Genomic DNA, 18,319 nt, shown 5'->3' with positions numbered 1-18,319 from the left:
TAATTATTATGAAAGTATCATAGAGTTCATTCAGGGCAAATTAAACGTCGGCTTTCCACTCGAAATCACCATTTACATACAAATTTATTAGGAATTTCTATTTGCACAAAGTAAACTGCATTAAAATTATCTTATCAAAATTCAAAAAAGATTCTCCTTTCATTAAAATAAACAAAAAATTTTTGGGGAAAAATTTAATATAATTTAAAATACTTTTAGTTAAATATTTAATAATATAATAATAATATAATTATATCTACTTTTATAAAAAGAAGTTTTCTCATAGTTATAAAACTACAATTTATATAATACAGTTAATTATTACATTAATTTTTATTTGACTTTATAATATAATACATATATACATCACCTTTAGCGGATGATGAGACGATTATAAATGACAGAACAATCAACTGCAAGGTAGGCTCTAATAACTCCATTGGTGTTAATCGATTTTATACCGTTACGCTCTAAACTGAAGTGATAGCTTTGCCAATCAATTACGAGTACAAACATTGCCTGTAACTACAATAATTAAAATTATTGCTTTTTCAATTGTAATCGTTAAAATAAAGCTCCATTTCTTCATGAGTTGTAAATTTTACTATACTTTTTAAGAAATATTGCAATTTATTAAATTTCAAATTGGAAAAAGATAGTATAAATAATTTTCATTTATTTATTTATTAAATTGTTATACAATGTATTTTTTTCAATATTCAAAAGAAACTTTTTTTCTGAACAACATTATATTGTGGAAATATTTTCTCGAGAAAAAAATAGTCATTTACAAGGTAAATTTACCACCTGTCAGATTAATTCAGTAAGGAGAGGAAAAGACTTTTCTTTTTATACAGCCCAGTTAGAAATAGAATTCATTGCCTCAAGGTAAACTTCTCTGGTAAACAAATAGGTATACAACCCTTGTTGTTTCTTAACTAGTGAATTTCATTTTCTCTAATTAGCTTTGTTTCAAATCTTCTAGCTTAACTTTTCTTAGATTTTTATCACCTTTTCTATTCGTTTAGAGAAGTGATAAAAAAGAAATTTATTTAGTTATAAAAAAAAATTATTTTTTAAGAGTTCCACTTAAAAATAAACTAACGAAGAGGGTGAAGGTATAAATCTTCCTCTCACAAAAAAAATTTATGATTATAATTAGCAGAATAGGCATATTGCAAAAAAATTAATAACATCAGTTAATTAAAACCTCAAATAAATTTTATTGCACTATAATTAAAACTTTTTTTTTCGTACGTTTTCACTCAACTTTCCATTTTCTTCCTCTATCCCCTTGAGATTATTTTTTTAAAAATAACATCAATTACAAAGAAACCCTCAAACATAGTGACGTCATATTGTGCACGCTACTAAAATGATGCTAAACCATTCGTGACTAAATTCCCTGACCTCAGATCGATCTCGAGGATAAAACATATACATGGACACTGAATTTTTCTTTTGGTTAATTTTTTGAAAGTTGTTTTTTCCACAGGTGATAACTGCACTTATATACAAATTCTATATTTAATACAAATTTTATTTTGCTATAGTAGATTACTAATGAGAAATATTATATTTTTTGTTACAGACAGCAATTTTGTATTGGGAAATGCGCAGGTTCCGTCGATCTATCCGATTGTTTATTGTTCCGATGGATTTTGTGAGCTGACAGGATTTGCACGAGCGCAAATCATGCAAAAGAGTTGCGCTTGTAAATTTCTTTATGGACCGGAAACGAAGGAAGAAGAAAAGGCAATGATCGACAAAAGCCTTGAGAGTAAGACCGAGCTCAAGATGGAGGTTACCTTTTACAAAAAGAGCGGTGAGCAAATTAAAAGTTTCAACGCTGTATATATACTCTCATGGAAATATTCTTACAACTTTTGATAAAAAAAAGTAAAGGGAAGACTAAGCTTGAATTTTATGTTTGCTTAAAAACTTTATGAAAAGTTATATTATGTCCTCTCAACATTCTATATATATATATAGGAAACCTTTCCGAAACTATAGAAAATCATTTGAAAGTCAATATAAGTTTTTAATAATTTTTCAATTCTCAATCGAATTAAATATTTATTTATTGACATATAAGAAAAGTATTATTGCTTTTTGATTAAAGAATATTTTTCTTTGTAATTAAAGCCGAAGGTTCGTTAAAGATTGGGTAATTTGATTTTTATTATAAATTATAAAAAGAGTGTAAAATTCAAAAGTTATTTATTAATTATTATTTAGTTATTACTGTTAGGTTGATTGTTAACAGATTATTTTTTTTGAACAAAAATTGAAATTTCAAGCAGATTAAATCGCAGTTATATATCTAATATAATATATATATAAAGTACATACATGTATATAAAATTTGGCTTTTATAGAACTTACAATTGGTTGGCTGATCGAAATTGCTTTTACTACTGTCAATTCAAATATCACGTATATACGTACATAATACTGCATGTGTATAAAATATACAATCGAAAATGCTTTGGTTTGCAATTTACTCTAATTGCTTATCTGCGGTTCACTTGTAGTAACATGTATATGTATATTATATAAATACATATATAAAAAATACTAAAAATTATATATTTGAATAACAAAAGCTTTTTTTACAAGTACTAAAAATATATATGTACAATTCTAATTGTACTCTGACACAATTTTTACTTTTAAAAAATGGTACTAATTGCAATAATTAGATGGAGCATCAGAAAATTACATAAGTAAATTGTGGTTGAAACATCAAATCAAATAAATCTCATTGCTCGAAGCACAATGACCGTGTTATGCAGTTTCAGTTTTCTTTTAACAATAATTCTAACAACTGTTGCCCAGACCCACGGGCAAAGTGATTATTGTAGTATTTGCACAGATCACACAATGTGCCGTTTCACAGTAAGTACAAAATAAATTTTTTAATTTTATACTTTCAATTTGCTTAGCTTTGAAATTTAATATTTTCTTAAACCAAAATTTAGAGAACCGTTATTTTTATGAAAATTGCAGTGCAGAAATTTAATCATTTAAATTTCTGTTTGAAACACTTATGTAAAACAATTTTCCAAACTGTTTAATTTAATCTGTTTCTCTTTAAAGAATTCACAACCAGTTTGTAATGCAAGAATATCTTCACTTACATCTGCACAACAAAACGAAATTGTAAATTTGCATAATGAATATAGACAAAGAGTTGCTGCAGGCTATGAACGACGAGGAAATCCTGGACCACAACCACGAGCCAGAAATATGCCAAATATGGTGAAATGAAAAATTCAAGATATAATTAATAATAAAAAAGAAGATAACGATATTAGAAATTTATTTAAATAGTTATTTTTTGTTAATTAATTTTCAGTCATTTTCTTCTAATAATTCAGACCCGTTAATAAATTAATTAATAATATAATTAATAATTACTTAAGAGTTTAGAATATTTTATAAAAATTAAACACTTTAAGGTTTGGGATAGTGAATTAGCAACCATAGCTCAAAGATGGGCTAATCAATGCAGAATCGGTCATGACAATTGCCGAAAAGTTCGTAAGCATTAAAAAATCATGTGCAACAAAACACAAATAAATAAAAATCTCCTTTTAATTTTGAATATAAAATTGTGAATTGACAATAACTGTAAATATTTTTTTCATCTTTTTAGGACGTTTCCATGTTGGTCAAAACGTAGCTAGAGCTACAACAACAACAGGCTCGAATCCTTCATCAATAAGAGATTTAATAACAATGTGGTACGATGAGGTTTTACAATTTAACCGTAACGAAATTACACCATTTGTGTGAGTTGTTTTATTGAATTAAAATTAATCATTAATTAGTTTATTGAATGTAATGATTGTAAGGATTTACTTGAGTTATTCCCTAACAGCATCCAGATATTTAAAATGTCCTAGGGATATAATTTTGTTCAGGGAAATTAGGATATCCTTAGGACTTCCGTAGGACGTCCATAGAAATTAATTATAATTATTAATAATTTATAACTTATACTGTTTAGTAATTATGTAATTTAATTTAATCTCCTTTATAACAAATAAATTAAACTGTCCAATAAAATTTTTATAACTTTATGATTAATTTAATTACAGTTTACATTAACAATGCTTGTTTACAGATTCGACTGTGATACGGGACATTACACGCAAATTTTATGGGCAGCTAGTACGAGAATTGGCTGTGGTTATGTTAATTTTATGAATGGAAACGGATATACTGTTTTATTAGTTTGTAATTATGGACCAGCGGGTAATGTTCTAGGCGGTAGAATGTATGAAGCTGTACGTTATGAGGATGTGTTTTAAATAAAATTTATTTTTTTTATAATTGTCAACAAATTCTTTTATAGATGAAAAATTAATCTATAAAACTATTGTATATTGAAATATAAAGAAAATTAAAAAAAGAAATATAAAAATGATAAAATAATGTTTATTGGTAAATTTTTTTAAAATTAATATTACAAATATCCTGTTCATCAATTATGTATATTGTTATTTTTATTGTTGAATAAATAAAAAAGTTTTGATTGGCGAATAATAATTTTATTTTGAAATCATTTTTCTCCTATTAAATGGAAAATACAATTTTAACGTAAACAAATAAAATTAACAAAATGAACTATATTCTTTCTCTTTTTAGGAAGGTAGAATAATTAACAAAGAAGTAATTGAAATATAACAATCGTGCAACAAAAATATTAAAAAATTTAACGAAAGAAAAGTTTAATTGAAAATTGGGAATTTCGTTTCTAGAAATTATTTGTAAAATGAAAGTTTTTTTCAAATACTTATTGTGACTTTATTTTCATGGAAAAAATTAGGTTAAATGAAAATTTGCTTAAAACCACATTTAATAATACTAAAAACATGTTAAAAGCAAAAATTCTAATTTCGGAGTTTCCTGTATGTAAATTTGTCGATGAAATGTATCAGTTTAGAAGAATCTTTCCATTTTTTTAACGTACATTAAAACATGAAGGTTAAAAATTTTACTTCATTTTTTTCGAAAAATCAATTGTTAATATTTTTTTTACAGGAAGTCCGTTCGACTGCCTACTTGACATTGTTCCAATAAAAAACGAAAAAGGTGACGTCGTTCTTTTTTTGGCCTCACATAAGGATATCACTCATACAAAAAATCTTCAACTCTGTGAGTTATACGATAGTGGTGAGTGAATTTTGCTTTGCAAATGTCGCACTGAATCAATGATGGAAAGTTCAGTAATGTTTTTATTTTTATTTAATATTTTTTCAATAAACTTTTCTAATAAAACTTTTCTAATATAAACTTTTTTCAGTTAAATATATAAAACAGCTCACAATATGATGCAATGTATTTGTTCAAAATACACATATCTTTCTTTTATTTTACAAAAAAAAAAAAAAAAAAAAATTCCCCTATATTTAGTGTTTTAAACAATGTTAAAAATGAGTTAAAAAAATATAAATGAAATAACTTTTACCAGAGATTCATGCGTCATGTAATCACGCTTTAAAAGCCACGACGATTAACATTTTTTATGCAGGAACAAGGGAATTCACGATCAATACGGTATTAATTTTAATTCGTCTTTTATAAAAGATTGAAATTTATTTCACACTTTCTTTTTTGCTTAAGTTTAACCCTTTAAAACTCATTTTTTAAAAAATATTTCTTAATATTAAAAGAAAGTTTCTATTGTTTTGTTACCGAGTGATAAAAACCAATTTTATAGATTATCAATGAAAATGTTGACTTTTTTATATCTTTTTAAAATATAACTAATCGAGTTTTTTTTAAAACAGTAAACTAAAATATATAATGAAATATGTTGCAAAATGTTAATAAATTGTTAATTAACGTTACATTTAATGGAAAAACTTTTAATAAATAATTAATAAGTAAAATTTGTTTAAATTTTGAAGGCGCTGAAGGGTTAAGCATCAATAAAGCTTTTTGATTATACAACTAATAAATTTAGAACATTTTCACAATAAAAAATTTTTTAATTAAAAATACACAATTTGCTAGCAAAAACACCAATAGCACTTTAGGCTTTATTATTATTGTTATTAAACGTTATTTTTAATTTATCACGAATATTCACTATTGGAAGTCTGAAATTTCAGATAATGGAGAATATATTATATTAATTAATTTACTGTTATTTTTTAAGCTTTCTTTTCAATTTAATTATTATGTTATTAAAATGCTATATAGTTAACAATTATTGATTAAATTTTATTTGTATAAACATAAGTTCACAGTTCTTTTTAAATTTAATTTAAAAATACAAATGAATAAAACAATATGCGAATAAAACTTAAAAACAAGTTTAAAGTAAAATTTTTCTGTCCTCACATACTGAATTTAAACTCTGAAAAGCTTAAACTTGGCAAGCACACACATACATATATACATATAAAAAGGATCGTACAAAGTTGGAGTTAAACCACATTTTAAAGTAATGCAATACGTTTGTGGCACTGTTTATGAAAATTTTAGTATGCAGAAAAGCAAACTAAGCATCTGTCACCAGAAAAGCATATAATTTAATCATATTCTTCTCACACTTTTAAAGTTGCGCCTTTTAAATCTTTTAAAACACGCACTTTATAAAAATGTGTTTTTGTTTTAATATTATATAGGACAAAAAAATGCACATTATTTTTTATTGGATAAATAATATAATTGCCAAAAAAACTGCATTAATAAAATGCAACATTTTTAATTATCTATAAATACAGTTGTTTAACAATTTTCAGATGCGAATGGCAATCTTGATCCTGAAGCTCCTCCAGCTAATTATGGCAGAAGAAGAAGTCGAGCCGTCCTATATCAATTGTCAGGCCATTATAAGCAGGACAGTAAACATAAGATTAAGTTAAATAGTGTGAGTATAAATATTTATTTATATATTATTACTTTAAAATTAATAAACAAAATTGATAATCTCAGGGATAATTTAAAACTGAATTACTCACTCATAAATACTATTTTTGGTAGAGCTAACGCATTTACAACGAGCGATAAATGACTTTAGATTATCGTTGTATTGTCGAAACTGAGATTTGTTGTCGACAAACAACTATATCTATATGTCTTCATTCTTGATCCTGCCATAAAGTTTAAAGTACTAAATTTCACACCCACAAGAACATCCCCTGCCTTCATATGACTGGACCAGAGCCAACTAATAATTTACTTAGCTCTATACCTTGCACGAGTAATTCAATTTACAGCTCGTCTCATCCTTGCACGTATTCTATATCTCTAGGCATGGTAATACTTATGCAAAACATTAAACACAAATTAAAGCTGATTAAAATTATTACATATTTCTTCATTGAAATTTAAACGATTCTAAAAATGATAAATTATATTTTTTAAAATTGAGGTATTTGTTTTTATAAAATTAAACCTTATTTCTATATTGGATTTTACGTTAATAATTATCGTTAATTTCATAATAGGAAAAAGATAAAAGTAAAAAATAAATAATAATATTTTACGAATTGTTTAATGAAATCACTTTTCTCAGTAAATCAATCATTCCAAATTAAATATGATTCATAGAATTAGAAGAAAGTTATCTCCGTAGATATGTATCTATAAAGACACGTGTTTATGAGTGCTATTTGTACTTGACTAAAAATCAATTTTCGAAACTGAATGATTGTGGAAATTTTTTTAAAAATACTAAAATAAGAGACAATTAGGGATTTAATTAAACTGATAGGAACTTCTCTTTTAATGCAACTTCCTCTTTTGTATTCCAAAAAGAAATCTCCTCTTCAGGCGAGAGGTAAAAAATTTTTAAATTAAAACTACAAAAAACTGCCACACGGCACAATTTACACTGGAAGAAATAAATATAAAGAATTTCCACTAAGATTCTTTATACATTATATAATTTTAAGACGACTTTAAATCATTATTATTGAAAATATAATTTATAAAGGTCTGAAAAAAAGATGAGACTCGACATTTTTTTCACCTTTCTGAATATGTCATACATTCGTCTCATTTTCAACATCTTAAATTTTAATTTAAAATATTTCTTTCAGAGACATATATAAATATATAAGATGGAGTTTTTCTTTTTCTCGAGTGCTTTACAACTTTCAGTAATATATCTTAATAATCCAAAGAATGAATGTGGTGCGAGCTTAAAAAGAAGTTCTTAAAAAAGTTTCAAAAGTTAGTCAAGAATCTTAAAAATTTTTATTCTTAAGAAACAAGGTGATTACTTGAAGCAAGTACTTGCAATAATTTAAAACCACTTAAAATTTGTCGTGAATAAAAATTCTTAAATTAGTCCTCAATAAAAAGAGAAAAAAAAACTTTAGCACTCTTATCATTAAAAACTCTCATAATTCACATAATACAAATATAAAACTTTCCAATTTTTTTTTGAAGAATGACAATTCAAACAAATAAAAAATTTCTTTAACAAATACAAAATGATATTTATAAGTTTCTGATAACTTTTAACAATCACTGTTATTTTATGAACAATATTTTCTCTGAAATGTTTTTATCAAATACTTGATACTTGTAATTATGTCAAAATAAAAAAAATGCATATAAATCATTCCAAAAAAGATTCACCTGATTATGTAAAACGTGATTATTTTCTAAGAAAAAGTCAATGAGGAAACAATTTATATGATAAGATTATAAGAGACCATTGCTTTATGAAGTAGATTCGAAACATTTGTATTTCCGAGTTAGTTGCTTGTGAAGCATCAATCATGATTGGATATCTGACAGTAGTGACTGTAGCAATTATTGCAACAGGTAAGTTTAGTAATTTTATTTTATTAACAAATTTTAACTCACTATTAAATATAAATTATTAATTACACTGGAAAAAAATTTATTTAATTTATTAAAATTTTTAAAGGAGAAAAATCTTAATTAAAAAAATAATATTTGTTTAAACGAAACTAGAAATCTATTATCTTTAGAAAACTTGAAAGCAAATTAGATTTTTCCATTATAAGAATTTATGGATATACTTTATATATTTTAATCACGTGACTTAAACTAGTTCAATTTAAATTTCCATTTCTTTACTTTTTTAATTAAGAAAATGTTTCACATTCTTTGATCTTTGATTTTCTCTGTAAAAGTTGAAAAAACGATAGAAAATTCATTTAAAGAATTAATTAAAATCAATTAAATGTATCTTAACATGAATTTAACGAGGGGTAACCACAGTAGAAGGCTAATTTTTAGGCGTGTGATCATTGGATTCTGTTTTTGGTATAAAATTAATAAGAAATTTAACACCTACTTCGCTAACCTTCTAATGTGGTTGCCCCCCTTAAAGCAAACGGAATTGACCCAATGAATATAAATAACGAAAAACTGTTTCTGATTAACTATAAAATATTGTTTCAGCGGCACCATCAAATGGCCTGGTGTCGCGAATAGTGGGAGGAACACAAGTATCAGGATTTGATGAAATACCCTATCAAGTGAGCGTTCAATTAAATGGCAGGCATTATTGTGGAGGAAGTATAATATCTGAATTTGACGTTCTTACTGCAGCCGCTTGTGTCTCCGCTGGTGGTATTAATCAATATTCTATAAAAGCTGGAACAAACGATTTACAGTATGGTGGCTCAGTTCACAAAGTGAAACAAATAATAAGACATGAAAATTATTATCTAAACAATGATAACATTCCAGTAAATGATATCGCTATTATTCGAGTTCAAACTCCCTTTAAGTTTGATGGAACACGTGATTCTATTCCATTATTGTTGAATCAACCTGCATTAGATGGAAGTTTTGCCAAAATTTCCGGCTGGGGATGGATGAATTCAACATTTCCCAATTTATTACGAAAGGGAAGGGTCAATATTATTAATAAAAATTATTGCAGTAGAACACATTATCAAGGACGATTACCTGCGGGTCAAATATGTGCATCTTTAACAGGACAAGATGCATGTAAAGCTGATGCTGGTGGTCCTTTAGTCATTGGTGTTCATCTTGCTGGAATTATTTCTTGGGGTAAAGGTTGTGCCCTAGGTAATTATCCAGGTGTCTATACTGAAATATTCTATTATCGAAGCTGGATTTATAATCAAATTGGAATTGGTATCAGAAATTAGTATTATAAAAATATAATCTGTATTCATTTTTTATTATTGAAATATGTTTTTTATATAGAAAGAAATTTTTTTTGTATTTTTATTAATTTTGAATAAAATTTGGAATAAAAATTAAAATGATGTACCATATAAATAATTATAATAAAACAATTTAAATCCTTGGCACTCGGAATTGTTATTTGTGATAATCTAATAATTTTCTTGTTCAATTTGTTCTTTATTTTTATTAATCCTACATATTTTAAATTTAAATAATCACTAAAATCGAAATATTCGCTTTATAAGATCTATTTAAAAAATAATTAAATGGAAATAGATTGATGAGAATTTTTAATGCCTTTGACTAAAGAGAATAAAGTGTCTCATATCCTCTTAATGAACTTTTAACTCTGATAATAGAGCTCAAGAGAAAAAAAAATTCATAACTGTCAATCAATGTAAATATTTGAGAAGATTAAATTACAATATATAGAAAGTAGATTAAGTGAAAAGTTGCAAAGAATATGAGATAGACTTGAGAAGAACTAAATTTTCTTTTAAATTAATTAGAGAAGTATTTCGTAATCATGATCAGAGAATTTCTGAACAGTTCAGTAGTGAGCATATGAGAATGAAAATATAGTTCCTACCCTACTTTCTCAAGTGTGTTCACCCACTCGTCTATAAATCATTTTGACACGCCTCTGCTTTATCGGAAAATTATCTTCCCAAGTATTCAACCTGAATCAAAAAAAAATTCTCTCACGCACATTTTAAAATGTTACAGAACATTTTTTAAATATTCTATTTGGATTCAAATTCCGGTATAGGGTTGCAAATTTAATTATAAAAGATTTATACAACTTACACTTTAATTTATATCAAAAATATTTATGGTGAGAGAAAAAATTAAATTAACAAGCTAAATATTATGTTTTCAAAAATTTCAATATTAAACTTTCTCTGGTGTTAGAAAAATATTTATAAAAATTTAGTTTTCATCAAAAATTTTTAAATAATTTAATCCAAGATAATTGAAAATAATATCTATATTTAGAAATGTAAATCATAAATATATTTCTATTTTTTTCTGCATAAAGAATGTCCCTAGGGGAATATTTTGAGCTTTATAATTAAAAAAATCTCGAGTGTAGCCTTTTTTAATTATCCCTGTGAATAGTTTATGGAAAATTATTTTCAAAAAAAAGAAAACAATCACAAATCTCTGTGAAATTAAATAAAAATAGGATTGGAATTTTTTTTTACATTTATATTTATTATTTCAGACCCTACTTCATTCCGCGGCAGCGCCACTTCCAGAGTACAAGACCTCAGCGATTAAGAAATCCCAATATATCTTAAGCCATTATGGGATTTACAAGACGTGTTGGGATTGGCTAATACTCATAGCAACTTTCTATGTGGCAGTAGTTGTTCCTTACAATGCAAGTTTCATTAACACAGACAGGCCTACCATGGTTAGCGATGTTGTAGTCGAGAGCCTCTTCATTACCGGTAAGTTTCCCCATAGGAAAAGAATCTTTTTACAAATTAGAAAAGCCAATTTTTTTCTATTTTCTTTCATCAGATATTATTTCTTTTATTTAAATGTAAATAGAAAACTTTATAGCAATTATTATAAAAGGTTATCATAAACTTTTATTTAAAAAATTATTTCTCTGTTCTATCTAAAACTTTTGGAATATATATTCAAAAATGCTCTCACTCAAGGATATAGTGGAGTTGGGAATTCTATGATTTCGCAGGAAATTTTTTCTTTTGTGTTTATACATATATGATTTTTTTTTCTCTGGTTAAAATGAGAAACTTTATAAAAATTTACAGACACACTTCTAAAAACATATAGTTTAAGAAACTTAAAAAAAATGGAATTTTCGAAAGTTACAACTGGTGTACCCGCTATCGACATTTATGCTCAAGTAAACTATTTTATGATATTTTTTTTTTATAAAAACTGATAATAAAATAACTTGAAGAAAATATAAAATTTCCACAAATCAACAATAATTTTCAATAGTGGAAATTATTTAAAATTATAAATCACAAAGGAAATAAGTGCTTTTGTCGTAAAACCAAAGATCCCACCATCAGTAGAACCAAGCGAATCAGCTTCAAAAGCTCTTTCATTTCCTCTCCGCTAGAATCCTCATGGATTCTCTTCTAATTGATGTACCTGGCTTTAAATAGAATCTCTGTGTGACTCTACGCTATTCAATGATAGTAATTAACATTCTCGAACTCTTCTGTCTGAAATTCAATGTACGTTCCCTTTTATTTACCTTCGACAATTAACAATAAAAATATTGTTTATAAAATGAATAACTAATTCATGAAATAACATTTCATTTTTACTATACATATATTATTAATTTTTTATGTAATACTTTTTGATTGAAACATAAATCAGTAGGAATAATTTTATCATTTTTTTACTTTGCTCTAATAAGAACGATATTTCAATTCAAATAAAACATTATACTGGAAACAAAAAAATTAATAAAATCTCTATGATTTACTTTGCGGAAGTGAAATTTTGTTTTACAGTTTGAAAAAATGTTTGAAATATTTTAGAATTCTTTGAGCCAAGAGTGGAAAAGATTTAAACCTAATTATGAACTCAGAATAGAAGACCTGTTGGAGAATTACTCCCTCGGTATCCAATTGAAAAGTAGAAGTTCTCACTGTTGGAAATTCAGTTAATTAAGTGGTATCTCCTTTTCATTCTCTGATTTCTTTCGAATTTTAATGATTTATTCCCCATCGAGTTGAATCAATTACGAACGTTACTATTTCACTGTATATATACCAAGAATTTATTTTTAATTTTTCCTTATAAAATTTTTCTATTCGTAGTTATTTACTATTTAACTAATAGTTTATAATTATAAAATAAATCTAATAACATATAAATAACGATTTTTTAATTAAATTTTAATTAATTGAATTTTTTTTTTAAATTTAATATACCTATTAAATAATTATTATTACTTAAACTAATAAATATTGCGAGTAAATTAGACGAATTTTATAAATCAAATTCACAAAAAGAACATTAAGAAAATATTATGCAAAAATATAACAAACGTGGTCTGAGTTTTTTGTGTTGTAGATCAACTTGACATTAATATATTAGGTCAAGTTGAACTCTTACTTTTACACTTTAAAGTTGAACAAAAAATGCGACTATTTTCATATAGATTGTAACAATATGCATTAAAAAATACACAACAAATGTTCTAAAACTTTAAATTTATTGTTTATAATTTGTTTCATATTAATTCTTTTTGTTTATATACTAATAGTAAAAATGTTATAATTATTATTAAATTATGTAAATTATTACACTATTCAGTTAAATAAAAAAATACTTGTTATTTACATGATGAAAATAATGAAAACTTTTCCTATATGAAAAAGAATTAGAAACGATGTTAGCTTTCTCCTGTCTGACTATTGGTCGATATTACTACTGAATAATCGTGGATGAATATCCTGCACGAAGTCTCTTTGATCGTTCAAACTACATGCAAGTGTGTCCAGAGATGGGAGAATTATATCCAACCATGTTATTTACATAAGTTTTGATACGTAATTTACGTTTCATTGCGCTACTTTAAAGTTTAAAAAATTCACATATAAATTTTGTTCTACATGTGAAATTATTTTTTTTATATATGCAAATTAAATGGAAAATTAATAAAAAAAATATGAGTCATCTAATTACAAAGTTTTAAACTTATATTTAAACAAATGTCAACCATATAATCTAAATATATTTACACATCATAAACGGTTTGACCTAATAACGACAGGTTGTCAAGATACAAGAAGATACAAGGGCTCGAAATTTTGACCCTCACGTGCCACCTTTTGAACTTAGCATCAGCATAAATTCTATAAAACTAATCCAACTGAACTTTAATCATAGGAATTTGAAAAGTTATTTTTCGCTTCTTTTTAAAAAGATATGAAATTCAAATTTTTTTGTTTTTAAAAAGTTTTGAGTTTTAACAGCTAGTAATTTTAGTACTATCAAAACATGATTTATGTTACATGTCGAATGGAAATTTTGCTATACTTTTGTCAAAGTTCTGGGTTCAGTTTCAAATATATAGAAAATTATCAAACATGTCACACATGAAAGAGCTATAGATATACGAAATTTTGAAATTTGATCACAACTTCTCTATAACAGTTATCATAATTTATTCACCAATACCAACAATATAGAAACTAATTCGATAAAAAAAAAAATAAATATTTTTTTGGTGTCAATGATATTATTTTTAATTTCTGATTTTTTTCGATGTATAATTTTAAGATTGAAATTCAAATTTTAAAAAAGTCATCTAATTTTACTGCAATTTTGTAAATTTTCAGATATTATTCTTAATTTTCGAACAACGTACGTAAACAGAAAGGGAGAAGTCGTCAGTAACAGTAAAAGCATTGCTGTGAATTACTTAAAGAGTTGGTTTTTAGTCGACCTCGTGGCAGCGCTACCTTTTGATCTACTTTATGCATCTGATGTATACAGCGGAGAGGTATGTCATCAAATTTGTTTGTTTTTTTTTTTTTTACAAAAATTCTATTTCTTTTTTTCCCATATATTTAATGTGCGATATTAAAAAATTAATAATTTCAATTTAATTTAATTAAATTTTTCAATTTTCAAAAAGCTTTCGCACATAAAAAACAGTACTAAAATTTTAAAAAGTAGATGATTTCTAGTCATACATATATTTTCATATAGAGAGTTGAAAGCAGAGAAAAAAAACATGGAAAACTTTTTCCATTTAAAAGAATAGAAATTTAGGTCAGGAATTGGAAATTACAAAAAAAATCAAAATCATTTGGAAATATATTCTTTTCGCCAAAAGATGTCCCATAAAAATATTATTAAATGATATGTATATGCAAATTTCTTTGTGTAAATTATTTACTTTTTAATTCTTTGTTTTTTTTTTAAAGCTCGTTTGAAATTATTAATTCGCGCACAAAGCCACATTTTCAGGAAAGTGCGGTTCGAAAGTAATATATATGTATATATGAATGCTATTAATTAATCGTTTGCTATATATCGCAATGTTCTCGACAAAAGTACGCATATATAACACGTATTTGAGCCAAGAGAGAAAACATAACAACTGAAAACAAAAGAACGATTGAAAAACTAAAAGAACTTCACGAACCATTCTATTCCATACTTTTAATTAAACTCCCGCAAGCACATGAAAAGAGGAACTTTTATAGTTGTCAGAAAAAATGTCCCGTTTTCCTGGCGTCAAACTGACAAAACTTTTGTTTTCACTTTTGATGAACAATTTCTCAAAAATTATATTCTGTCCTAACTATAATATTGAACAATCTTTAATATTTTGTTTAAAATATACAATTTTAATTCAAATATTAATATAATGATAATATTTCCATGAAATTAATCGTTTCAATTTAATTATAAAATTAATCTACTTAATAAATTAATTGACTTATAATAGTAAATGGTATTAAATTTTAATAATTTAATTAAAACATATTATACAAAAAACAAAATTAAATATTAGTTAAATTGTTTAAATACAAAACGTATTAATTAAAAAGTTTCTCATTTATATATCTGAATTGAAATCTTCCTATATATAATTCACGACCCTCGTATTTCTTTCGCACAAACATTTTAATTACAATCTCAGAAGTTTTAATTTCAAAATAAACAGAACCCAATTAAATTAGAGTACTACATCAAAAGACTTCCTTCACACACACATACATACATACACATACAGATATACATATAAGTATACAAAAAAATAATTGAATGATATAGAATGTCTAATGTTCGTCTTATCGCCATATTTTTCTCTACATAAGAAGCAGGGTTATAAATATATATTAAACATATTAATATATATATATATATATATATAATTAAACTCACTTTGACTTTCATTTTTCAATAGAAATTTTCAATCAAAATGAAAGTCAAAGTGGAAGTGAAAATGAAAGTTCACAATCGCATCACTAAATTCAGATTTAAGATTGAATGGAGGTTCATTTGTCAATGGATCGGATACGATATTTATTATTAAACCTTACAAAAGGGATGAAAGGGAAATTCTCTAGTTGACAGAAAATATGCTCGAAGAATATCGAATGACATCTGTTAGTGAATGGACCAATCATTGTATGCTGTGAATCTCGACGAGATGCGACAGCCCGCAATTATTTTCCATTGTTATTTGGAATTTAGAGCGCGAAATGTCGCCTTCTTGTCGCGTCTGACATACATATATATATATATACTCTGATGAGATAAACGTTTCATTAAATCAGAAAAAATAAATAATCTCAATTTATATTATTCAATTTTTACGCTTCAAAGAATATTAAATATAAGATTTAGAAAAAAAATGACTAAATGAGACACACTAAACATAATTTTTTAGGTATATTTATTTTTCATTTACAAAAGTACTTGTTAACGTTAAAAAGAAAATACTATTTTAAATAAAACAAGTCTATTTAACGTGCAACTTCGTACATTTTACCTCCTATGATGTTACCCGCTGGCCCATAATTGCAAACTAAGTAAACAGTGTTTTTATTTCCATCCATATAATTAACATATCCACAGCCAATGTTCGTACTTGTTGCCCATAACATTTGCGTGTAATGTCCAGTATCAGCACTGAATCTATAAACAAAAAATTGTTAAAAAACAAAGTAAAATGAAATATATAGGGTTAAATAATATAAATAATTATTATAATAATTAATTAATAATAATTATAAAAAATTATACGAGAGATGATATAATAATATAGATTGATTACCTATTTTTAGTAATTTATCATTTTTTAAAAATTTATTTATAACAATTTGTTTCCCGCACTATTTTTTAGGATTTCGTGGCTCAGGGCCGAAACCCTTTATACAAATGTCTATTTCAAATTTCGTTAAATAATTCTTTATTTTACTTACACATATCGTTCAACTTGGTTACGGTTGAATAGTGCTACCTCATTATACCACATTGTTATTAAATCTCTTATTGATGAAGGATTCGAGCCCGTTGTCCATGCCAAAGCAATATTCTGACCAACTCCAAAACGTCCTAAAAAATGAAAAAATATTTTTCATTCAACTGCATTGATAATTTAAAATATTCATCACTTCATTTAAAATAAAATACTTACGAACAGATCGACATTTGTCATGATCAAATTTGCATTGATTAGCCCACCTTTGTGCTATACTTGCTATTTCATTATCCCAAACCTTAATAAGAAAAATTTTAATTTAACAAATTTCCATTGTTATAAATAATACTTTTTTTAATTTCCCTAAAGATTATAATAACATATTGCATATTATTTTAATTTCTTATAAATTTTCAGTAATTATATTTTTCATCATTTTTCTATCTCACCATATTTGGCATATTTCTGGCTCGTGGTTGTGGTCCAGGTCTTCCTCGTCTTTCATTACCTGAAGCTACTTTTCGTCTATATTCATTATGCACATTTACAATTTCGTTTCGTTGTGCAGATGTAAGTGAAGATACTCTTGCATTACAAACTGGTCTTGGGTTCTATATAAAAAGATTAATAATAAATATCAATAATTATTATTATATTGAACAAAAAATAAAAATCCACTTGAAACAATTTTACCAATTTTTTATAGAATTATTCAGTAGAATTTGTTTGAAAATATAATAGAAAAAATAATAATAATAAAAATATAAGCAATTTGTACTTACTGTGAAACGGCACATTGTGTGATCACGACAAATCTTACAATAATCATTCTGCGCGTTAGTTAAGACAACAATTGTTAGAGTTATAAAAAGAAAACTGTAACTGCGTAGCAATTCCATTGTGTTTTACGAATATAATAATGAAATTGACTTGATTTGCTGTTTGGATCAGAACAACTTACTCGTGCACTTTTCTGACGTTCTTTTATATACTTCTACTCCATCTAATTATTGCAATTTATTAACGTAGAATGTTATCAGGTATGCATTATCATAAAATAAACATTCAGTTCATTTTCCTTGAATGCAAAAGTTTAATGTTGTCAAAGGAGGTAAAGTGAATTTAAAATTGTGCGATAACATATATATATACTTTTCACATTTTACACTATTGAACAGTTAACACGTGCTTTTTAAACTATGAGCATAAATTTAAAATTTT

At 25.6% G+C, this 18,319-nt stretch overlaps 3 protein-coding genes across 5 annotated transcripts in view; 2 read left to right on the top strand and 1 right to left on the bottom strand.

Annotated features, from left to right (window-relative positions):
• Positions 1-18,319, top strand: part of LOC127283534 (potassium voltage-gated channel subfamily H member 8) — an 88,791-nt gene that overhangs the window by 45,945 nt on the left and 24,527 nt on the right. For 2 of the 3 annotated variants that reach the window (XM_051308487.1, XM_051308486.1), the window contains exons 3-7: positions 1,592-1,825; positions 5,050-5,181; positions 6,759-6,886; positions 11,384-11,612; positions 14,499-14,662. In XM_051308487.1, coding sequence (XP_051164444.1) covers positions 1,592-1,825; positions 5,050-5,181; positions 6,759-6,886; positions 11,384-11,612; positions 14,499-14,662 — 887 coding nt within the window. The remainder of the gene's footprint in view (positions 1-1,591; positions 1,826-5,049; positions 5,182-6,758; positions 6,887-11,383; positions 11,613-14,498; positions 14,663-18,319) is intronic. The other variant, XM_051308489.1, reaches the window with a different exon arrangement.
• On the top strand, positions 8,633-10,283 carry LOC127283536 (trypsin beta-like). The gene is made up of 2 exons (XM_051308491.1): positions 8,633-8,793; positions 9,400-10,283. Exons 1-2 carry the CDS (start codon positions 8,748-8,750, stop codon positions 10,116-10,118), a joined length of 765 nt encoding a protein of 254 aa, XP_051164448.1. The 5' UTR covers positions 8,633-8,747; the 3' UTR covers positions 10,119-10,283.
• Positions 16,554-18,098, bottom strand: LOC127283541 (venom allergen 5-like). The gene is made up of 5 exons (XM_051308497.1): positions 17,881-18,098; positions 17,548-17,709; positions 17,315-17,396; positions 17,100-17,232; positions 16,554-16,812 (listed from the first exon to the last, which is right to left on the bottom strand). The coding sequence occupies exons 1-5, from the start codon at positions 17,995-17,997 to the stop codon at positions 16,641-16,643; spliced, it is 666 nt and encodes a 221-aa protein (XP_051164454.1). The 5' UTR covers positions 17,998-18,098; the 3' UTR covers positions 16,554-16,640.

Source organism: Leptopilina boulardi, unplaced genomic scaffold (genome assembly GCF_019393585.1).
Source record: "Leptopilina boulardi isolate dan_hultmark-lab unplaced genomic scaffold, ZJU_Lbou_2.1 LbouV2_31, whole genome shotgun sequence".
In the NCBI taxonomy this organism is placed as follows: domain Eukaryota; kingdom Metazoa; phylum Arthropoda; class Insecta; order Hymenoptera; family Figitidae; genus Leptopilina; species Leptopilina boulardi.
This window is presented reverse-complemented; position numbering and strand designations above follow the sequence as displayed.